General features: G+C 33.7%; 1 protein-coding gene across 3 annotated transcripts in view; it reads right to left on the bottom strand.

The window, feature by feature from the left end:
* The window catches only part of LOC123694126 (pre-mRNA-splicing factor ATP-dependent RNA helicase PRP16), an 84,655-nt gene that overhangs the window by 12,142 nt on the left and 45,974 nt on the right, over positions 1–26,539 (bottom strand). For all 3 annotated transcript variants that reach the window (XM_045639437.1, XM_045639438.1, XM_045639439.1), the window contains one exon: positions 3,683–3,862. In XM_045639437.1, coding sequence (XP_045495393.1) covers positions 3,683–3,862 — 180 coding nt within the window. The remainder of the gene's footprint in view (positions 1–3,682; positions 3,863–26,539) is intronic.

Here is a 26,539-nt window from a genome sequence, read left to right as displayed (position 1 = left end):
AAGTGAGTGTGTATATTATACCTAGCGATTTTCTTCCTGGTGAAAAATAATTTTTTCTCTTCACAGCAGCTATCCATTTTTGTCTTTCAAACTCAAACTCAAACTCAAACATTCATTTATTCAATTAGACTACTATTTAGTAGCACTTTCGAATCGTCATTACATAAGTATTTTAACATTTACCACCGATTCGGAAAGCAGTATCTATGGAGAAGAATCGGCAAGAAACTCCATAGTTGCTCTTTTAAAATCATGTCAATATTACATAATATGTAACTTATATCTAACTTATACATAATATATCATAATATGCCAAAAAACTGTCCTGTGGCTTTTACGCGACAACCCTCCATGGGTCTTTATCGTCCATATATTCCTGAATACTGTAGTACGCTCTCTGAACTAGTACACCTTTTATATAAGTTTTAAATTTAGAACTACTAAACTCTTTAATATTGAGAGGAATTCTATTGTATAAGCGTATACCTTGACCCATAAATGAATTTTTAACTTTAGCTAATCGGAAAAACGGCATTTCAATTCTATTCCTGTTCCTTGTGCCATAATCGTGTCTATCTCCTACTCTTGTGTGTAAGTCGGCGTTTTTGTGAACATGCAAAATATTATTAAATATATACTGTGATGGTACAGTAAGGATACCAGTATTCTTAAAATGATCTCTTAGTGAGTCCCGAGCACGCAAATTATATATAGAGCGAATGGCTCTTTTCTGTAAGATAAATATAGTTTCTATATCTGCAGCCTTGCCCCACAGTAGAATTCCATAGGACATAATGCTATGAAAGTAGCTGAAATAAACCAATCTAGCCGTATCTTCATCGGTGAGATGCCTTATTTTTCGGACTGCATATGCAGCTGAACTGAGCTTACCTGCAGCGGTGTTGACATGGGCTCCCCACTGTAGTTTCTCGTCCAATGTTAACCCTAGAAATACAGTAGACTCAGTAGGATGCAATACCTCCCCGTTCAAGGTAATATCTCTGTTCAACTTTTTTACATTAGGAAGTAAAAATTCAACACAAGTGGTTTTTTTGGCATTTAATAATAAATTATTGGCAGTAAACCATTCAGATATGTGTGAAAGAGCACTGTTCACTTCGTCAACATTTGGGTCATGCCTATCCACATTAAAAATTAATGAGGTATCATCTGCAAACAGAACTATTTCACACCTATCCTGCAAATAATAGGGAAGATCATTGATATATACCAAGAACAAGAAGGGACCTAAAATGGACCCCTGTGGAACACCAATGTTAATTGACGCACCGCTAGAACGTTCTCCATTAACAACTACAGTCTGTATCCTATCATGCAGGTATGACGCTATGAGGTTCTGGGCTTTTCCTGTAATTCCATAGTGATTAAGTTTACGTAACAAAGTACAATGTTCAACGCAGTCAAATGCCTTGGAGAGGTCACAAAATATCCCCAGAGCATTTTTTGAGTTTTCCCATGCTTTATAAATATGTGTTAGAAGTGCAACTCCAGCATCTGTGGTTGAGCGCCCCTTTGTGAAACCAAACTGTTTGGTGTGCAGTAAATTATTAGATGCAAAATGACTACTCAATTGGTTTAATATTAACTTCTCGAATACCTTACTTAATTAATATATATAATTTATTATCTTTGCTGTAATGTCCACTTTGATGTTGGAAACGAATTAAACTTGCAAGAACTGTTTTTCCCATTGTTTTTACAATTTACGACACAGCATGTACTATGGACCCATATCGTTAATTTTTATGTTTTTACTTAAAATTATAAAGGAAGTTATGAAAATAAAGCAATTTGACACATGACAGCCCAGAATTAATTCACATTTCTGCCACGTCGTGAGCTACGGTCGATTTGCCGTTCCCCACCACCCACTTCGCACATAGCCAATAGTGTATAGGTACAACATTTTATTATAGTATACCTCAAGAAGCATGGCACAAATCTGATCCTTTATCCTAATGATTTCCATTATTTCTTATAGCTCTGAAATATCTTAACATACTAGACTATCAATTAAAATAAACTGCAACAGAAAGTGCTTATCTATTTTCGAAACTACAATGCCACTAGACATTAACATGTTACACTTACAATATCCCTATTTATTTTTTAAGCAATTTGAGAGTATTTTGAAGGCAGAAGTCAATTTGTGTAATATTAATGTCCTATAATATTTATTTATTTATTTTATTTATTTATCTATCTTGATATTATAGGTATCAGTTTAAAATTTAAATTCATAAGGTCTCCAGTACACACGTATTAATTTACCTCTGACATGTTTAGTTCATAAAGCCGTGTTCATTAATTCGTGGTTATTGGATACGGAGTACATTTAATACAGACGACAAGGTCAATTCAATTATCACACCGGTCGATAGCCAATTTCTGGCTGATGTTTATTATCTAAAATGGTTTGATGACGAAGCAATAGCCTGCGTGTCAATGGCCGAGTTTTCTAAAGGACAAATTGGTGAATTTAATAGAAAATTCCTGTTATTGCTAATGCATTTTTCTTGGCGTTAATTGTGTGTTTTGAAGTCAATTTATCTTTTGGGGAAAGGTCCATTTTACTACGAATAACATTAGTTTACAGCTCTGAAGTTCGAATATTCCAGAAACGTGATGATTTTTTTGAGAAAATAAAGACCTATGTATATATTCGATACACAGGCTAGACAAATAGTGTGATTAATATTGCTTATATAATATTTATCTAGTGTCTATCTGTTTGTCTCTAAATGAAACAATATTATGTTCACGTAAGTTCAGAAATTTTCTCGTTTACATATAAAATTTGTTTCCTCTTGTGGCATACATATCTATAGGATTTGATATTAAAAATTGAAGATTACTTCCTAGACAATCTTTCACATACAGTTAAATCTTAAAATACAATATAACTTAAACAAAAACCAAACCGCCGTAAATCGGTCACGTTTGCAGTTCATTGACATCGCATGAAATCGCAATGAAAATGCATACAATGTTATATACAAATATAATATCTATTGCCTTTGCAATAGGCTATATAATCGCATACAGGATAACGTATATATAATTGCGTCTATTTATAGATACTATTAGAACGGATGCTATCTAGTAGTGTTCAAGTTAGATTGCGGTTTAGTTATACGGGGATAAAGTAAATGTTACAAGTCGCTTTTATAATATTAGTATAGATTGTAAATATGTACGGGAAAAAATAATTAAGTACAAAAATTAAAAAAGAAAATTAATTTCAATACCTGCCAATGGTTGGCGGAACTCTATAAACACAAAAAAAAAAAAAAAAAAAATACAATGGAACTTAAAATGTCCCCTCAATTTTGAATTAGATTTCTTGGTCTTTTTAGGTATATAAATACTTTACTCAAATACTTCCTCTTAGATAAATCTATATATATAAAACTCAAAGGTGACTGATATAGTGATCTATGAATGCACAGCCCAAACCACTGGACGGATTGGGCTGCAATTTGGCATGTAGTAGATGTTAGGACGGAGGCATCCCCTAAGAAAGGATTTTGATCAATTCTACCCCCAAGGGGATAAAATAGGGGATGAAAATTTGTATCATGTTTATCTATCTTTTCCACGCAGGCGAAGCTGCGGGCAACAGCTCGTTGTCAATAAAAGTTAATTATTTGTCATCTGTTACCTGTTTAACAGCACCATCGACGTAATCTTCACAAACATTCTTTGCAAAGAACGTTTCCACGGGGAACGTGCGTCCGGGAATCTCGAACGTCGGCACGTTCCCGAAGAATGTAGCGAACTTACTGGAGTCCATTGTCGCTGACGTCACGATTAATTTCAAGTCGGAACGGCGAGCTACCACCTGGAATTAAGATTTATACATAAATATACATAGTTTTTATCACAATATAAGAGAATAGGACAAAAGTATTGTGTAGTTTTTATGACTACGAAAACGAAATAATGAGAGTAGTTTTCAATTTGCAAGTCGAGATTTTCGAACGGAATATTAAAGGAAAGATTAAGCTCTAACGGTAAGTTTCCGCTTTTTTTTGCTTGATCCATACAAATAGTATTGAAATGTTTGCTGTAAAACAACAATTGCAACAAAATATCTGAAAGAAAATGTGCAACAATAAAATAACAATTACTTTTTTCCATCTATCTGTGTATTTGTTTTTGGCATACATTTAAAACTTCTACTATGAAGGCAAAAGAGGCCACATTTTCACCAGTTATTTTTTAGTAATAGCATAAAGAATAGATTTCCAACAGACTGATAAAATACGATATATCTAAAACTGTAAGGAAGGATTCACATTCCTCAAATCCACGTGTAACACGACCAAATTAATTATACATACAGTTGCGTTATAATTGAATAATTACGTCGATTTCATAGTTCATTGGCATCGTATTCACATATAACAGTTTATTAATTGTTTGTTTTGATCAGTTTATAGTCTAAATTCGCTTTAGAAGGAATCGAATGTTCTACCTTTTACAACACTCAAACTCAAAAGTTACTTAACTACAAAACAATCTTATAATATACTTTTAGGTTTTATCTCTGTTAACGCATCAGTGTACAGACTGCTAATAAAGCAGGGGCGGAATGAGCTGTTATTTTGATCGCCTTTCCTATTAGTATACCTATCGATGATTGATCATTATATTATAGTTTATCTATTTTAAGCTATTGCATAGCTTCTTTCGCGGGCCTTGAGCGCAGGGACCGAATCGAGAAATTCCGTAACGAAAAAACCTCACGCTCCCCACTCCGACGGGCGGAGGTGTGGCTTGAAGGCATAGCATGCAATAGCTTTACCGCGGCAGTCCCAGAGTGTCGTTTTTATAAACCATACCTAAACTACCCTAATGGTGTCCGTATCTTCTAAATTGATGCTTGAAAGTAATTTAAAAGAGACAGATATGCAGATTTGTATCTATATTTTGTCTCCATACATAAAGTCGTACATATCAGTCGTTAGAATAAAAAGCTCGAATCAAGACCACCGGATCATACGAACACTATGTATGTACATGTAATGTTTCTTCTACATACATAATGAGGGTAAAACAAATCGTCAGAATCGGTAAAACAATAATTAGTCTAATTGAATAAAAAAATGTTTGAGTTCGAGTACCATCGGATATCCTTGCAAAAAGCATCATCAATTAGCTGCTTTACCCACTAAAAAGGAAAACTGGGAAGTGTATGGGATTGCAGTCTACAGCCTTCCGGCACTCCCTTTTACAGTAAAGTTGTAGCGAACCGTTCAATATATCATTGCAACGTGGGAACGTTTTATGGTAAATACATAATAAATGACTTTGCGATTTGCTTGTGATTACAATCGTTGTAAATTGCTTGATGTAATATGTAGAATTCGTTCAGGTTTAAAACCGATATTTTTTGAAGTAAATTTTACTTTTTACTTATATCAATCATGAAATTACTGATTTATTTTTTACACAATAGAAGAAAAGGTACATACCTAAATGAAAACGCCATGTCGGAAAAATAAATTCTTCGTTAGTAGGTATGTAGTTAGTTAGTCACATTTATAATAGTTTTTAGCTTATCTACGTCTCTTGCTGAGGCTTTACAAATATTTTGTTCAATTTTTCTTTATGTTTGGATATAGGTAGTACGAATTTTTCTTTTGACGCAGTCGGGTAAAAAAGCTTGATCCAATCGTCTAGTTACATTATAGCATGAACCATAACAATCCCTTCAGTTATACCCAGACAATTGAGATATTTTTGAAAGTATTAAAAAATCTAGATACTTTTTATTAACTTCTTATCCATTTATTTACGGAAATAGAATACACAAAAAGTAATTGCCCATGTTTATATTACTTGTTCTTTGTATTATAGAGTCCTTGGAGAACAACAATAAAGTATAAGTATAATGACACTTTTTTCCAATGAACAAAAAGCATTTGGGAATTCTATGTTGTTACCTGTTGCGGAAACCAGTGTAGGATTATATTGTTAGTTAGGTAGTAGAAGTTTTACGTAAACTTGACTATTACCAGAGGGGTGTGTTCGGTATTTATCTGATAGATTAGATATACATATTAGATTACAATTTGTGAAAACATACTGTTGGCCGGTTTTACAACTTCTGGATATGTTCTGTTTGGCTTATCTCATAGATGCCCTCATTTAATCTGTATTTTCATTGATACAACGTAATAATATTTTATTTGTTTGTTCACAAATGCTATTTTAAGTTTGCAGGTAAATTTCTTTAAAACGCTACCAAATTAGTCTTAGAAATAGTGATTAAGTAGGTATATGCATAAGTGTCGTTCGCTTCTACAAGGGTTGATAAGATAGATGATAGAACTATTGTCAATCTTTGTAATAAAGCTCTGAATTTACTAAAATATTTTCCCGCCAATTCATCCATTTACAGAACATGACGTGTTTATTCCTAGCTGTTATGTCGATTGTCGACACTTAATATGGTGTTTAACTTTCACACGCTCGAAGAAAACCGCACGTAATTGCATTGGAAAAGCTGACATGACTGGACATATAGATACACTACCTAATGTAGTTTATAACTCATTTCATTAATATTAATGCGAATTCTTGTATGATTTTTAATTTTTATGATATAATTTTTCAAATCAAATGGTGTGCTTTGGGCAAAATTAATAAGAACGGGAATATAATTCAGTTTATAATTTTACTTTCATTATACAGGGTGTCCCACTATTGGCATACTAAGCGCGAAGGGGCTTGTAGTTTTGCATACACTGATCAAGAAAATAATACTCAAACAAAAAAATACCTAACATTAAAAAATTTTTGCTAAATTTTTCCTGAAAATCCATATTCTCTTCTCTAGCTTCGCGCAGCCGGCATATATCGCTTCGCCAATGTGAGCATTTTGTCTATGAAAACATAATCTTAAACGATATGTCACGTGCTGCTAGCAAAGCTGGGCGGGTTGCTTGTTATGGATACACACATAGAGTTTTAAGAATTCATCTATTTGAAAAAAAAAACTGTGTCTGGAATTTTATAAGTATTTTTTACGTACTCAGCGCATGCAAAACTATAACCTCCTTTGAGCTTAGTATACAAACAGTGGGACACCCTGTATATTTTGTCGGTTTGCAAAAATTCTAATACTGCGATAAAACCCGAAAGCACAGTTTTTATAATACTTAGTTTTAAACAAAACTATCAACAATTCAACAATGATGCCTTATAGGTACTCCATAATTCCATATATGTACATACTTTCACGTAAAACCCTGAACACTTCAAACTAGATCGGCCATTGAAAGAGTTCACACACATACACATTTCGAATACAATAGCACACACACACACAACCGTTTATCTCGCGCACCACACATTCCAATGTAACCGTAATACGAACCCAATCACCCAGAAAATTGGGTCGCATTTTCCATGGTACATCAATTTTCTAGCAATTTGCCGATATCGTTAAATCAGTTCAACTTCAATGGGGATGTTTTATGAGATTTATTACATTTATGCTTGGTTCATGAAAAACTGGTTTTATGTAATGAAAGTTTAAATTGAATTTGTGTAAAAATTATTTTATTTTTACGGGTCGTTTTTAAAATGTAAGTGCTTAGAGGAAAACAATGTAGCCTTAGATTTGTTTACCTAATTGAACTATTTAGAAATATATCTACTTACATTTACGTTATGCAAATTCTTGTCGCAAAGGATTATACGATCCGTCTACATAAATGTACCTAGTATGTAGACAAATTTCATCCATACCAACCTGTTTAGCCGTTTTTCCCCAAGCACACGTGTAAGTACAATGTACAAGTGTTTTTTTTCTGACTATGATGTGTCTATAAGTACCTATAATCCATACTAATATTATAAATGCGAAAGTAACTCTGTCTGTCTGTCTGTCTGTTACTCAATCACGCCTTAACTACTTAACCAATTTGCATGAAATTTGGTATAGAGATATTTTGATACCCGAGAAAGGACATATGCTACCTTTTACCCCGGGAAATAGGATAGGTTTTATCCCGGAAATCCCACGGGAACGGGAACTATGCGGGTTTTTCTTTGACTGCGCGGGCGAAGCCGCGGGTGGAAAGCAAGTATAATATAGGTACGTCATCTCTATAAACATAATATACAGTGATTAAGGTTAAATACGTTATAAATAACATACGATACAATGAAGTTAATATGAGTAGAGACAGGTGTATTATGTTGACCCAAATGTAAATTATAATCTAGCTTATATTATAGAACTCATAAAAAATGGTCGTCAAAAATAACATCAAAGTTAAGATAATCAAATTCGTTGATAAATTTTGTCCTAATAAAATTTTATAGAGTAAGTTTGTGAGGATATAAATATTTCAAAAAAAAAAAAAAAAAACTACTTACTTGACGAATTGAAACTTTATAGTGATATCTAGGTTATAACTTTATAAGTACATTAGAATAACACATGAGCTATAGAAATAGGTACCTACATATACTTGATTTTGTTCGTGGGTTCGTCTGCATGTGAAACCGCGCGGTATATCTAGTAAATTACTTATAGGTACGTAATCGAGCGTATAGCACTTATAAACAAGCCTGGATAACGAATAATATCAATACTTTGGAAATCCAATTTTTGTTGAAGTTTATCTCAATGGCTTCAAGAAACTTTTAATTAGAAAGATAAGTTTGAATACAAATGGATTTTTATTCTATTAGAATTTTTATTATAATTTGACTTCTGGCAGCATTGAGTATTAAACTTTTAAAATAACGCTCTCTCTCTCCATAGTTAAATAATATAATAAATAAAAAAGTAGATCACACAGCTGGCTGACTTCTTGGCTGCAGAAAAAAAAAAAACGAATAAAAAAGCTATCCTTAAGCGCCAGAGTCAACGTAGAGTACATCTATAATAATTTACATAATCTTCATTACCTACATCCAAAAAGAGAACACAAGAATTAAAAAGTATAAACTGTGACGTCACGATCATAAAACAGCACATTAACGCCTTTAGTACACCGACGCGTTCGCGTGCGGCAGCGAAACATCGAAAAATCTGTCAGTACTATGGCAGGATTTCGCATATGATATGTCTCACTCTAGCACATAGATAGATGAAATAGTTGCGTCCTTGTCAGTATAGTTTCGCAAGGAACTGCGAAATGGCCATTACACAGACGCATTGCGAAACAGTTGCGAAAACATTGCTGTGTACTACGCCTTTTTGGTACATCGACGCATTCGCGAGCGGCAGCGAAAAAACGAAAAATCTGTCAGTAGTATGGAAGGTTTTCGCATATGATATGTCTCACTCTAGCACATAGATAGATGAAATAGTTGCGTCCTTGTCAGTATTGTTTCGCAAGGAACTGCGAAATGGCCATTACACAGACGCATAAGTTTCGCTAGTGAAGTTTCGCGTGAGTTTCGCATCGCATAGCGTCCGCTCGCATTCTGTCGGTGAGGACAGATTTTCGCGTCCATGGACAATGATATTATATAGAAGTGATATAGAAATAATATATACTAGCTTCCGCCCGCGACTCCGTCCGCGCGGATTTCGGTCTTCGCGTGGATGGTTTATTTATCCATTTTGAATACCTCTGACAATAACATCTTATAAATATCTATTGGACCCAATTCCCAAATACGGCTAGGCCTATAATAATACGCAACGTGTGTTCGCGGTTCTACGGAACAACGTCTATGGATAAAACTGAAAAATTAAGATTATTTTTTTTCTACGTATTTTTCCAGGATAAAAAGTATCCTATTTTACGCCCAGGATAATAAGGTATAATTATACCAAGTTTCATCGAAATCGAACCGCTAGTTTTCACGTGATGCCTTCACATACAGACAGACAGACAGACAAAAATTTTTTTAATCACATATTTGGGTTTGGTATCGATCCAGTAACACCCCCTGCTATTTATTTTTTCAATATTTTCAATGTACAGAATTGACCCTTCTACAGATTTATTATATGTATAGATATAGACAAGAGGTACCTAGATACGCCACCAACGTGCCAAAATGCCAATTGCCATGGCAACTATTTGTTTATTTATATACTATATTGTGATTTGTGAGTATTATAATAACGTATCTATACATAAAATATCATTGGCCATGGATGCCGAAAATACTGAATTATTTTTGCATTCTATTCGAGATTATCCCGTATTATACGCAATTGGACACGCAGATTATAAAAATACGTACAAAAAAGAGGTAGCATGGAGAAAACTTCAAGAAAAGACTCTGATAGATGGTAAAAAATTTATTGTTTATATTTCATACATTTTATGTTTTTAATTTTCTTTGAAATAATTTACAAATTGTGATCGAACATTAAGCGCTGCTAAGTCTGCCCTATGTCTATTGGCATGCATTGGTACGAATGCTCCTAAAGTGTCCGAAAATTGTTTATTTTCGTATGTGTATACTGCAGCTTTAACAATTTTAATAGTATTATTCAAATCTGTTTCAAAGGGCCTCAAGAATATTCTAAATTTTTGTGCTAAAATGCCAAACGCACATTTTACTACTACTCGTGCCCTACTTAATGATTTATTAAATCTTTTTTTATCATTGTCATTCATTGCTGCGTCTCTTGTCTCATTAGAAAGGTTTCTAATTTAAATCTTCAATGAATACATGTGGTGTAGTCTGTTTGAAACCTGGCAAAGGTTTTGGAGCTGGCAAATTCAGATACCGTCCACTTTTTAAAAGCTGATAAAATGATGAGTTCTCAAATATTGTAGTATCGGAATCTTTACCATAATTATGATCCTACATCTATGTAAGTAAATTTGTAATGTGGATCAACTATTGCCAATAACACAGTAGAAAATCGTTTTTTATAGCAATAGAACAGTGAGCCGCTGTTAGGTGGAAATTTAATAACAATATGCTTGCCGTCAATACTCCCGAGGCAATTAGGAAAACCCCATTATTATTTCCAATCATGTTTTAGTAGAAGGAACCGGGATGTACTCTGGCTGTAGTATTTTCCAAATTTGTTCGCATACTTGAGTTACTATCTTTGAAACGGTGCATTCACCCAAACGATAAGAAAAATATATTGTTGTATATGTGTCACCAGTTGCTAAAAATGACATTGACTGAGATGACATTCTGAAATTACGTCTGCACCTGCAGTCGTCAAAAATGACAATGGCATATCAATGCGAAAAAGTTGCGAAACATTGCTGTGTACTAACGTTTCGCTGATATTTCGCTACGCTGTAGTTTCGCAGAGATTCGCTGCCGCACGCGAACGCGTCGGTGTACTAAAGGCGTGATTGGCTGACGAGCCCCCAGTCACGCGTGCATAGAATTTCGAGCTTGCTCAGATTTAAATTTAGAACCGCACCCAGTACAAATAGAATTAATACAGGATTCGATATTTAAATTCTAATGGTTGTGCCAGAGTTTAAAACTGCCAAGAGTATAAAATTAAAGCACATTACAGGTAGCGTTATACGACATAATTATATATATAGTACATAATATTATACAATAGTAAAAAATGGAATTAAAATCTGTCTGTTTAAAGTGGATCAACATTTATGCGAAAGGAGTCAGTTACATACTAATACAGGCTAATAAAAGCGTGTTAAATCTAATTCTAATATTATTGATGGAATTCTAAACCTATCTGATTCTAATATTATAAATGTCGGATAAGTTTAAAGTGAACTACGTTGATATATAGACAACCTTATTATAAAGCCCGACTCAGGAATCAGAGACAGAAACCAACATCTATACGTAATAAACGATTTCTTCACAAGCATTTGATACATCTCTACATACCTACTACCTACTATAAAACAGTCGCTTTTCTGTCCCTATGTCCCTTTGTATGCTTAAATATTTAAAACTACGCAACGGATTTTGATGCGGTTTTTTAATAGATAGAGTGATCGAAGAGGAAGGTTTATATTATGTATATGTAATTTACTAGGTTTTAGATACAGCGGGCGAAGCCGCGGGTGGGAAGCTAGTATATGTATTAATTAACTTGATGACAATCTAAAACACTTTCAATATCAGTGACCTCAATATTTAAATAAAACAACGGCATTTAATCGAAAACGTAAACACTATAGATTATGACGTCACAGTCATAAATTGTCGCAGAATTGGCAGCCGAGCCTCCCGTTTGTAAAAAATTGCTCAGATACCGATATAGAAAGCCCGCGTTTATTGTCTATTAGAAATTTAAAAGACACGGTATATTTTATCTTTTTAACATTTGATAAAAGAGAATAATTTGTTAAATCGCATTAGTTTTATGTTTAATCGTTTTGCGCCATTAGGATGTTTTTACATGTTAATTTTGGTGTCAGAGAAAAAATAAAATTTACATGGTATATCTTTATTTCTTGTCTTCTTACATTCTTAGGGTACAAATCCTTATAACTAGAAGGTAGTAAATTAAACTTTACTAAATTAAACTAGAAGGTAGTAAATTAAAATTAGGTAAGTAGTAAATTATAACTAGAAAGTACTTCTTCTTTTTTTTTTTTTTTTTTGGCTGTGTGCAATAAAGCTTATAAAAAAAAAATACTAATTATCTTTACCTACGTTTGATAAAATATCCATAATAACAATACATGAATACTTCATAGTTGTAATTCCTTTCTTTGGGTACAAATCTTTATTAACTGAAGTACTAATCTTTGTTTACGTTTAATATAATAACCTCAAATATATACGTAAATATTTAATTATTTATATCACAATTTTCTCGACCAGGGTCCAGATTAAGGATAAGAACATGACGTCAATGATTACGAAATTACTCTGCGTAGGTACGTGACATCAGCTTGGTTAAAAGATCACGAATTAGAATTAATTTTCTTGTTAATTAGTTTAGCTTAATGATTTTATAATTGTTCAAAACTAAGAACGAATTATTTCCCGATTAGAAGTCCTAGCTCAATTATATAACAATTAAAAAATTAAGGGAATTCCCCTCCGTTAATCCCTAATCAAAACTTGACTTATAACCTATCGGAATGGTATAGAACTTATTGACATTTTCACTTCTTTTATAGATATGTATGATCATCATGATATCACCATACCTATATACATATACCATAGGAAGTATCCCAGCAGTGCGGAAACGTATACGCTGATGATGATGATGCTGTAGAAATATAAAAGCAATGAATAAAAAACAGATATATGGAATGGGAATATGTGCATCTAAAATCATGATCTGTTTTTTTGTCAATAGTAGTTATTTAATGTGCCTATAACACACAAATATTAATTTAAATGAAAAAAGGCAAGTTCATTTAAGAGCGCATTGAAAATCAATTCAGGCGAATTCATGCCTCAATCATTATTATATAACAAGTCATTGAACTTTCCCCTAACAACAGGAAAATAATGAATTACGAAACATTAAAATACAATCAATTTATATTATATTGGCTGCTCGTTTATAAGTTCATATATAGGTTAGTACATAATATACGCAAAGATTGTGGTATGTATTATATTGTTGTTGCATTTTGGTATTCCCGGATAATAGTTAAAGATTTTCCTCTTCACATAACTTAAATATAAACTATCCATTTATAATATACTAGCTGCAGTTCGAGTTTTCACCCGCGTGGCTCCGCTCATGTTGGTCAGCGTAATGATATATAGCCTATAGCCTTCTACGATAAATGGGCTATCTAAGACCGAAAGAATTTTCCAAATCGGACTAGTAGTTCCCGAGATTAGCGCGTTCAATATTCGTATAGATAACATACAAAGATCTCGTGTCTCCCTAATTTTGGGTCTGAAAATAAGACCAACGTTTGCCGTGTCAGCTAGTTAAATCTTATCGTTTTTAATTTAATTTGACAAACCATACCAAATAAAGACAAAAAGAGAAAGCATCATAAATTATAACATTTGGGAAATATGATAACTTTCTGTCAAAGCTCTACTTAAATAATAACATTGGATAGCCAACTAAGCAGTGTACTATAAACAAAAAAGGAATGCGCCAGCGACTGGCGTCAGTGATTCAGAGATGGCGTCACCAGACCCATATGGGGATAAATGAATGGACAGAACGTGGTATTAATCACACTTACATTTTATCCTGTCGATTGCTATCTACATGTGAACTATTCTTTTAATTTCTCTTATTAGATTTAGAAATGCTTCTATTTCTAGCTGAAGCTTTTTCAGCGCCTAATGTTCTTCCAAAGGTCATTTTTCGTAAGGTTATAGTAATTTATTCAAATGTTTCAATATTTCTTTTGATTTTAAGCGAACACAGGAATACGGAGCTCTAATAATATACGCAAGGATTACACGCTTTAAAGTCATCATTAATAATAATTAACTAGCGGTCCGCCCCGGCTTCGCCCGTGGTACATATTAACGTTTTCTCTACATAAGAACCATCCTCGTACTTCAAGGAATATAATAAAAAAAGAATTATCGAAATCGGTTCAGCCGTTCTCGAGTTATGGAATTACAACGAAAAGTGGCATTGATTTTTATATATTAGATTTGCTCAATAGAGAAGATAATCTTTTTCACTGGTCTTGACCCAGAGTCAAATTCTGACTTTACCTGTATATTACTGAAAGAGGTAATAAAATAAACAACTACAGAGGTACAATCATTGCAAAAATATCTCTCAGACGCCCACCAGACGCCTGGTTACCTAACAAAGGGACCGGACATAACAATAAAACAAAAGAATTTAGAGCGCGTTCGTCTCGCTCCAAAAACTACGCATAGGCGTTTCGTAAACACGCCGTAGACTTTAGTGTATAAAACGCCTATTTTCAAACTCAAACTCAAACTCAAACATTCATTTATTCAATTAGACTACTATTTAGTAGCACTTTCGAATCGTCATTACATAATTATTTTAACATTTACCACCGATTCGGAAAGCAGTGATCTATGGAGAAGAATCGGCAAGAAACTCCATAGTTGCTCTTTTAAAATCATGTAAATATTACAATATATGAAACTTATATCTAACTACATAATATGCCAATGAACTGTCTTGTGGTTTTTACGCGACAACCCTCCATGGGTTTTTATCGTCCATATATTCCTGAATACAGTAGTACGCTCTCTGAACTAATACATTTTTTATATAAGTTTTAAATTTAGAACTACTAAACTCTTTAATATTGTGAGGAATTCTATTGTAAAAGCGTATACCTTGACCCATAAATGAATTTTTAACTTTAGCTAATCGGAAAAATGGCATTTCAATTCTATTCCTGTTCCTTGTGCCATAATCGTGTCTATCTCCTACTCTTGTGTGTAAGTCGGAGCTTTTGTGTACATGCAAAATATTATTAAATATATACTGTGATGGTACAGTAAGGATACCAGTATTCTTAAAATGATCTCTTAGTGAATCCCGAGCACGTAAATTATATATAGAGCGAATGGCTCTTTTCTGTAAGATAAATATAGTTTCTATATCTGCAGCCCTGCCCCACAGTAGAATTCCATAGGACATAATGCTATGAAAGTAGCTGAAATAAACCAGTCTAGCCGTATCTTCATCGGTGAGTTGCCTTATTTTTCGGACTGCATATGCAGCTGAACTGAGCTTACCTGCAGCGGTGTTGACATGGGCTCCCCACTGTAGTTTCTCGTCCAATGTTAACCCTAGAAATACAGTAGACTCAGTAGGATGCAATACCTCCCCGTTCAAGGTAATATCTCTGTTCAACTTTTTTACGTTAGGAAGTAGAAATTCAACACAAGTGGTTTTTTTGGCATTTAATAATAAATTATTGGCATTAAACCATTCAGATATGTGTAAAAGAGCACTGTTCACTTCGTCAACATTTGGGTCATGCCTATCCACATTAAAAATTAATGAGGTATCATCTGCAAACAGAACTATTTCACACCTATCCTGCAAATAATAGGGAAGATCATTGATATATACCAAGAACAAGAAGGGACCTAAAATTGACCCCTGTGGAACACCAATGTTAATTGACGCACCGCTAGAACGTTCTCCATTAACAACTACAGTCTGTATCCTATCATGCAGGTATGACGCTATGAGGTTCTGTGCTTTTCCTTTAATTCCATAGTGATTAAGTTTACGTAACAAAAACGTTTCGTCGCTACATATACAATTAATTATCTTCCTATTCATTAACGTATTTTTAATTTCAAACAGTTCACGCCTAATATTATAAAGCAGAAGAGTTTGTTTGTTTGTTTGAACGCGCTAATCTAGGTAACTACTAGTCCGATTTGAAAAATTCTTTCGGTGTTAGATAGCTCATTTATCGAGGAAGGCTATAGGTTATATATCATCACGCTAGGACCAACAGGAGTGGAGCCACGGGGGTGAAACCGCGCGGAGCAGCTAGTATTGGATATTTTCGCTTTGTTGAGGTAATGAAACGTTTGTCTGTAATTTGTTCATCTAATAGTATTTCATTGTCTTTCTTTCGTTTTCATTATAAAGATAATGTCATATCTTTCTTTCGTTAAATGTGTCTCTTCTTGCTTGCTTGATAAAGCTTATTTCCTTTCTCTTAGGCTAGACCATTAAATCGAATGTCTTCCCAAAACGTTCCCAATTTTGCCTCCCATAAATGTCGTATTCCACGATGTTATAACTGGAATAAATTCTGAAACTGCCGTTCATATCCCAACAATCAGAACGGAAATCAGAAAGGGAAGGACATACATTCCCCACATAAGCAAATAGTGGAAACAAAGGAGAGGTCAATGAACCGATAAATCTTGCCAATTTGGCTTCAGAGCTTCATCTTTGTGACTTGGCGACGGGAATCGTGATGACTCATCCACAGGAGCCTTTTAATATTCAGCCATTGTTTTCATGTCCATAAATATTTAGCTTTTGGATAAAATATATGGTGACGGAATTAAGATGTTTATGATACGCGACTATGGTTAAGAGAGACTTTTTAAGATTTTGAGAGTAATGTAAGATTTATGAAATGTTCTCGAAAAATATGGCAAACTAACTCGTAGACAAAAGGTAGTTTGTGGTATAGCTCCGCAAAATTTATCTTAGCTATCAAAAGATATCTTAGCAATTTTCTGAATAAGTATAATCCTATCCTACTAAACCTACTAATATTATAAATGCGAAAGTTTGTGAGGATGTGTGTATGTGTGTGTTTGTTACTCTTTCACGCAAATACTACTGAACCGATTACAATGAAATTTATTTAGCAAATATATAGAGGGTAACTTGGATTAACACATAGGATAGTTATCCCGGAAATCCCACGGGAACGGGAACTATGCGGGTTTTCCTTTAAAAACGCGGGCGCAGCCGCGGGCGGAAATCTAGTATTATGATAGATAATAAATGCTGGACGTCATGCGGTTGCATTGACGACGTTTAATGCGAAATATTTTATGAATGAGGGCAATAATTGTGGATGTTGTAATAACTAAAAGTTACATTTTCAATTTATCTACCACAATTCACGAAGAAAATTGGATTTTGAAGCTGAATCGAATTCGATGAGACTTGGTCTGCAAAAAAATCATCAGTTCAACAGGTACTTAGATTTCATTCCTACTTCAGACGGGCAAGGAAATTCATGTCTTTATCGTTGGAGGTTTATACCTTTTAAAAATTTTAACCTTTTATTAACTCGAGCAATTCAACCAAAATAAATTTTTACTTTAGGTCAGATGTCCTATCAATAACAAGTCCACTTCCGCTGTTAACACATTATCAGTTCAACAGGACCCTGAGGGCTTTCACTCCACATTCTGATCGTAAATTATTGCAAACGATTGCCTTTACGTCTCGTATGTATTGGTTTATACGATCAATGCAATTAATTGCTTATTTATTACACTTGCTTGTTTTAAGGGCAGCAATTACCATTAAAATGTTAATTTGTTTCAGAAGTTTGTTATGTAATTTATATCAAGTTGACATTTGGAATTTAGGTACGACGCAACAATCTTTGTGCAACTGAACATGATTGAAGAAATAAAATACTAGCTGCTCGTCCCGGCTTCGGCCAGGTTGACTCAGGATAAAAACAAAAGTAAATATAGTCACTCAAAAAGCTAATATTCTACTGGTGAAGGAATTTTAAAATCTGTTCAGTAGTTTTAAAACTTAGCTTAGTATTCAATGAAAAGAAAAAAAATTAAGGGAAGATGTTAATTATGTGATATTTCCCAAGTTTATAATTCAGGAATTCTGTAGCATTAGGAATTTTATCAAAAAGGTTTTTAAAATTAGACTTATCGTTATCAAAGCGGTGCAAAACCTACAATTTTCTGGCTTGACTTTCCCTACACCCCGCTTCCTAGAGAAAGTGATTTATTTATATAACAATAAAATTGTCAATCGAGAGAGCGGTCAGTAAATTGATATCCGAGAAATAGGTTTCCGTGACTATAATAATACGCGGTAAATCTTCACCGCCTACCGCAATATTAAATTAAATTATGTTTCATGGTAGTTGGAAAATCGGTTTTATTGCCAGATACTTGTCCTAGATACAGTTTCACAATAATGCTGAATGCGAGAAATCTCAATCAGTTGCGGTGAAGCTACTAATTGGGAAGACGTGTTGAGAGGTACTTCATAAGATAATGGAGACAGTGAAAAAGAAATCCATACTTATAATATAATATAATATAATCCATACTAATATTATAAATGCGAAAGTAACTCTGTCTGTCTGTTACTCAATCACGCCTTAACTACTGAACCAATTTGTATGAAATTTGGTATAGAGATATTTTGATACCCGAGAAAGGACATAAGATAGGTTTTATCCCGGAAATCGCACGGGCACCGGAACTATGCGGGTTTTTCTTTGACTGCGCGGGCGATGCCGCGGGTGGAAAGCTGTATAGAATACTTATAGATGTTTTAAGATTAGTAATCGAATAAACCGGTTACTGGGACTCTTCCCTTTCATATTAAGAGTACTAGATACAACAAAATGGTGACAATGAGAAGTACATAATAATATAAACATAATATAAATATTATGTTTTAAAATTGGTACACAATAAAATCATACTAAACCACATGATTTAACCTGTGTATTTCTGTAAGTATTACCCAAAAGATGAAAATAAGATTCAGTTGAAGTAAGAGTCAGTTTTTTGATCTAAAATTTTGGGCAACAATCTTGACAAGGAAAGAAGGTATGAATAAACCAATAGAAAAACAAATAGAACACTTATAAAATCATATAGATCAGAAAACGTACGATCAGAAAACTTTTTTAGATCAATAATAGGTTTTAAGCTACTAAGTAGTAAGTAGGGAAAACATATTCATAGGAGTTTCATAAAATTGAATGTACGTGAGTATCGGAATAGATGTTTTAATTTAGATGAAGTTGTATCATGCGAGCAGTCTTATAATGTTTCAATTAAATGGAACACCCAATATCTCTAGATTCAGATTTATTTGCTACTTAAACTATAAACACTTCTAAATTACGGTTTTAATTGCTCTAATAGATAAAATAGATTGATTTACTGAAGGAAATACAATATCCTTAATGGACGAAGACATAGATATTGACTTGTTTATTTCCTCTAAGTTAAAATGTTATAGATATGCGAATGTACATCTTAATAATGGAATCTTAATACTTGATACTGATCATTATATTAATTAACATTATATTTGCACTCCAAATTTATACAATTATCATAACAAATATTTTTGAACAAGGTTAATATGTGTTAGTATTTTACCACAAGGTTTGACAAAATTATATTTCCGTGAATGCAAATATACTTACACATCAACAGATCAAATGATTTATTTAATATTATGCTTTATAAATTGCATGTGCAGAGCAGTTTATTGTTTATTTTTTGAGACGTTTTCTTGTGTATGTTTTTTTTGAGCCCCGTATTCATGTCAACATTTTTGTTTAGAAACAAAGTTGAATCATGTTAATTCAACTTTATAGCGGGGTTGTTGTCAACATGTTGCTGTCAAGTTGTCAACTGTGACAGAGTTGATATGACACGTTGAAAAGCTCTCGTCTGCGGAGCGAAAACATTTTGAAAAGTTTCCAACTTTATTGATCAACTGTTGCTCAACAATTTTTTGTGAACTCGAAAACTATTATATTTTATCATTACATTTACAAAACTTTTAAATTCTCCTATCATACCTACAGTCACTTTAGCATCAATTACAAAAATGTTTCTAGAACAATTTACATATTTTCACCATCAGTTACAAAAAAAGGTATCTAGAACAATCTACATATTAACCTATCAATTAAAACAGACCACAAGCGAGCCGCGACATCGATACCCATCGGTTACCCATCCCAGACCGGATCCGGCGCCTGCGCTGGCGCATGTCGCTTGAATGCTTGATGCTTGTGTCGCAGGCAAATTGTAAAATTGCGCCATTTGCATGTTGTCAGTTTATAAATAGTCGGCATTTTGTATTACGCTGAGAATTTACTTTTTTAAAAACGTACACAAGGCCAACGGACGCTAACTTCAGCTTACTACTACTAAAAATAATTAATTTAATCTACTAATTGATCCTTGATAAGTGGAGAATGTGAATAAAATCTGTCCGTTTTAAGGGGATCAAAATCGAATCTAAATGTATTGGTTACATACAAACATACAAACAAACTAATAAATGCTTGTCAAAATGAATCTATCTTAAACTACAGAGTGCTCAAACCAAACGAAAATTTCTTATTCCAAATTCTCTGCATACAAAATGTCGTGCGTTTGCAAACTAACAGGACTTGTTTGTAAACGGCAAAATTATACAATTTGCCTGTGACACGATCGCATGTCAGATCTATGCTAAACTGACACATGATTGATTCTATGCGATAGTCTTATTTACATATAGATAGATGTATGGTGGAGGGGATACCGTTAAATTATGTAGATTGATGTTTGTTTTGGTTGTAAATAAATTTACTGGTTAGGAATGTAGGGGAAATTGGATTAAGCGCGGGGAACAGCTAGTGTAAAATAAAACCCTTAATGTTTTTACAATTGAACTGCGCAGTACCTAATGAAGCATGCCTTATCTAACCGCAGCTAGTCTAGATTGCTAGATTACGCTATTTTTATGTAACCAGTAACCACACTGTTGATAGTGTTACTTATACGTATTACTATAAACAAATATATATTTTACATATAATTACATATAATTTATCACTTTTTCGCTTTATAATTGGATATAGCATATTTATTGATATTAGTTTTACTTATGTCTTACTAGCTTTCCGCCCGCGGCTTCGCCCGTGTTTTCAGAGAAAACCCGCATAGTTCCCGTTCCCGTGGGATTTCCGGGATAAAACCTATCCTATGTACTTTTTCGGGTATCAAAATATCTCTATACCAAATTTCATGCAAATTGGTTCAGTAGTTAAGGCGTGATTGAGTAACAGACAGACAGACAGAGTTACTTTCGCATTTAAAATATTAAGTATGGATATACTAACAAACGAAAGACGAAAGTTTATTTACATCTAAGGGTGGGCGAGCCACCGATCACAGCCACTGATGGCCAGCGACAGCCACTTGACAAATTTTTTTTCATAAATTTACCCTTAATTGAAGTATAACTCATTTCATTAATATTTTGTTTACTACGATATTTTTCTTCCACCAAATTAAGGTGGCTACTATATGTTACTATACTTTTATGAAAGTAATGCAAACAGTTTTTTCTAATGCATTATCTACTCTTTATATTGCACTCATATAAAAAGTGCCAACCAATACCATAGATTAATATATTGCTTAACAGGCGTAAGATGACGCACGGAGAAAGCAAACACTTTCTAATGCATCAGATAAATTGTATTGTAATCTAATATCTGATAAAAGCTCGGAATCGCGATGTTTATAAAATTATTGATCACAATATTACTAATAACATCATTTCTATATAAAATAATATAAAATGGACTCTGAAGTAACAACGATCTATGTTAGGTTCTATGTTTTGTAACAACAAGAAACCATTCAATAAGCAGTAGGTATATCTATCCGATATCCGCAGATATGGCCAAGATACTAGAGAATAAAAGTAACCATTCCAACTGCTGAAGGTACCTATATTAAATTTACTTTAAGCAGTCTTTACGTGTTTAGTAAGCAAAACATCTGTATTAAAAATTGGTAACCACAGACAGGAATGATGATAATTAGATAGGCAGAGAAAAAAAAAAAAAAGACGTGTGGCACTCGGGGACTGCCGCGGTAAAGCTATTGCATGCTATGCCTTCAAGCCACACCTCCGTGCCCGTCCCCGTGGGAAGCGTGAGGTTTTTTTTCGTTACGGAATTTCTGGATTCGGTCCCCGCGCGCAAGGCCCGCGATAGAAGCTATGCAATAGCTTGAAAAATACAATTTATGTAAGTGGACAATGTGAATAGAGTAAAATGGAGGCTCTTATTGTCGGAGGCCAAGACTCACTTTGGGTCCCTGCGCCACTCCAGTAAGTGGACAATGTAGCTTCTGCATCTTTTACACACAAACCTATTCTATACATCTTCATCCTTTAGTCATTTCCTAACCAAGCTAAAGCCGGTATTAAGCAGGATTTAGCTTGGTTAGGAAATAACCATCACCTACACAACATTCTTACCAATAGAACCTACAAAACAGACAATCAAGCATTATTCTCAACTCACGTGCGAGTACAAGTATGCGGACAGCACGTGCTAAATGCACTGGCATTGCACATTAATTGTTAAAGCTATTTATATACCATTGATAAAGGTTATCTGTTGCATTGTTAGAGCATATATGTGACGTATGTTGATTAAATTGTGATGGTAATTGATCAAGGAGATGATAGTTTATGTTATTTTATGAGACGTGGTAACATTTTAAGAAAATACTTCCTAAGGAATAAAAAAATTCACCTACAATTTAATTTTGCCAGAAATAAATATTATTAGTAAACTGACTCATATATTTCAGGACATTTTTCACACACGGCACGATCTGATCCCATACTACGAATTTTGCTGTCTGTTTGTTCATACATCTGTGGTACAATGTCAGTATCTAAATGCGTCTGGCTAATTTATTAGTCTGTGTACGAAAACATACGTAGCGTAAGTTAAGTCTAATTATTATTAGTAAGGGCTTATAAGGGTAGGTACGCCTAAAGGGACCTACCGAAAGCTATATCCGTTAAGATAACGAATTTTAGTTACTAATAATATGATTAATAGCAATCGTTGTTTTAATGTAGAGACGGATTATGCAGGAGGCAATCCTTTACTCGGACATAGCAAGTTTGTAAATGCTCAAAAGTGAGGCATGAAAATATCTTAATCAAGAGGCTTCCAAAATGATGACAATTGTGTAATATTACGATTTGAAATTATCTCTTATTTTTCACTTTATTCTTGCAGCAAAGAAGCGAGTCCAACCACGAGATAAAACTCTTTATACACAAAATGAAAAGAAAAAAGTGAAAAACCTCTTTGAAATATGAATCTGCAAAGCAATTACTCGACTTAAAACTCGGCAAAGAACCGGTTATATTAAGTTTCCTAGATATTCCCGTGGGAAGAATTCTAGCATCGTTTTATTGCTATCATATAAATGACAATATTATGAGCATTTACTTTTAATCGTCTCTGTGCATACAGGACAAGTAGTAGGTACAATACTCAAACTAGAGATGTAGGAGGCTTTGGCTTTGGATACTTACTGTTCCATTTTAATTATGGAACTTAAAATTGCGTCTAATTAACAATTTTATTGTCAACGTTAGGGCAACTATATTTTTACAAGATTTCATTAAATCACCTAAAAGTAACAATGAAAAACCTTTTATGTTTCTGTGAGTGTGGGTCTCCAGATCTTGCTCACCATATTTTAAGACTGCCACTGCTATGTAATTTCCTTACATTGTTGCTTATCTATAATTGCAATCGAAAAGTATCGTCACTGCATTGTTGTGGTCTGTAGCCTGTACTTATGTCATCATCTTGACGTATTACTTGCCTTATTTATGTATGCCTTCGTTAATAGTATAAGCACATAATTTTTGTTTACGGATGTATTTCATCAAAAAACGCGATTTTTTTTACGCTAGTCACAAATGTGCCAACCATAAAGCGTTAACATACACATTTGCAGTCTCTACAGTAAAAACGATAATTTTGTATGGAGTGTCCGGGGTGTGGTATAACCTATAAAGTATTTGTTTTCATTATAAGGATTTTAAAAACTCCTTACCCAACAGGTCTTTAACCAAGCTCTACATTATTAAATCGGGTCCGCTCGGCTTGAGCTAGCAAATCTTAATAGTTTTTTAACGTGATAGATAGTCTTCGACGGAATAATATGTCAAATAAATTAAGTGAATAAAGCAAACAAGAGACCGTCCAATAGTTTTAGTGCATACAAACAAAACAATCAATACATCAACACTATTTACTACCGGTACAACTCGAATTGCACCTTGGACTCATCAACAACATTACAACAATAAACATACATAAATTAGTTTTATGTCACATATATCGATTAGCCAAACGGCGCCTGGAACAGTGTCAAGTGATGAGCTGTCGTTACAATGGGCAACGTTGGCCCAACAAATGATCGTCGATGTTTGCCCTTACTACGGCGATTATGAATAACATGTACAATTACGGCCGATCATAGACATTTAGGCCATAAACTATTGTGAACTGATTACCTCTACTTGCCCAACGCTGTCGATTGTGAAGAGAGCCCATAATGAAATGGTAGGAAACTTTACGTTTGGAACGCGATCAAGTTGTTGAAGAATGACTAGGTATGTGGCACAACTAGACATTCATGCCGCATGACATGCGTAAAGTCATGCGTGCGCGATGGCATTGCCGTGAGTGATGTCAAAGTATGGAACTTATTTAATCGATGCATCAGGATTGTTAAAGTTCTGATGCCGCTTTGAACTTTCACACTTATAAAGATGGTTACGCTTAGATCTATTTTTTTATCTATAACTTATTAAAATTTTCACTAATGTTGAAGACCTGTATAAAGAACCTTAATTGGATGCATAAAAGTACATTACGAGTACGCAAACAACAGCATAATTATTATGGTATCCGTTCTAAAAATATCATCAAAACTTTCCACTACAAAACGTATTATCAACACCAACACTGTAAGTTTATTTCAGGTATTAGATTAATAAACACATAAAAAGATTACAAAGTATTATCAATAACAAATAACAATGGGAGGTGTGCGCAGTGCGTTAATGACCAATGTTTGGCAAATTATCAAGTCAACGGGCGGGCGGTCTGAATTATTAGGGCTGCCAAAAACCACGTGCTACATTGCGAAGACTTCCCGCAATTTGTGAATTATGCAATATTTAGAAATTAAAGATTTTAACGGATTTTAAACGCGATTGATTCATGTATAGGGGACTTACACAACGTTGGTTCTTATTAATGTGAATATGTATCTATATTTGAAAGTAATAATTATAAATTCTAATGGATAAAAGTAGACATATACCTATGAATAGAAATAGCATAACAGTTCAAAGCTCTTTACTAATTTGAATTTTTAAAACGTTTTCCATGCTAACGAATTTCGATTTATAATAAAATCTATATTTTATATAATCCTTTTAGTATTCGTAACTACTGTTGTGGTTATGGAAGCGATGAAACTTTGTTTTTATACGAACTAGAGGCTTGATGACAATATTTTTGTATCATAAGCAGGTAAGATTAACGATATTTTTTTTTACTTTAACAAAGATTTTCGAGCCATAAGTTGTTCTGAATACCACATATAAAAGTACATGTAAGTAATTATGAGTTAAATATAGAAATGTTTTATTTACTTTGGCAGCCCTAGCTTGTGAATTTTGCAAATGTGTTCGCAATGCCAAATTATTGTGCAAGGATTGAGACTGTTTATTTTGAAATGTCTTTCGATACTGAGGAATGATATTACTATAGATTAGGTATTTCATAGTGAACTATTTGACTAGGTACCTATTTATTTATTATTACTTAAGTAGTACAAATAATAAATCTAGATTAAAATTGTTGTAGGTGTGTTTGCTAAACCAGTCTTTTAAAGGTTTTGTTAATGTAGGTACAACAATAAGTTTTAACTCTAATACATTACATCATACGTTATTACATCCCCATTTGATATTTTTATAGCCCTATTTTTGCCACTATATTGCCCACAACTTATTTCATAATTCCATTCACACAGAAAAAATAAACAGATCACGTTAAATCGATGTATAGAACCGATTCCAAATATTCTTTCCAAAAACGATGCAGTTAAAAAAAAACACAAAACTGTTAACATTAGGATACCACAAAAAAGCAGACAGCATTCTGTATCCAAAAACAGTGCTGGTATAAATAGCTCAAGCCCTTTAGCTCGCTATATATCTACATATAAAATTATGTATAGTAATGTGTACCACAGAAGGACAAACAAGTCGACTTGAATACTAACTCAGCTATAAATGGATACTTGGACAAACGTGCTGTGC

This window comes from Colias croceus, chromosome 9, assembly GCF_905220415.1.
Source record: "Colias croceus chromosome 9, ilColCroc2.1".
Taxonomy (NCBI): Eukaryota; Metazoa; Arthropoda; class Insecta; order Lepidoptera; family Pieridae; genus Colias; species Colias croceus.
This window is presented reverse-complemented; position numbering and strand designations above follow the sequence as displayed.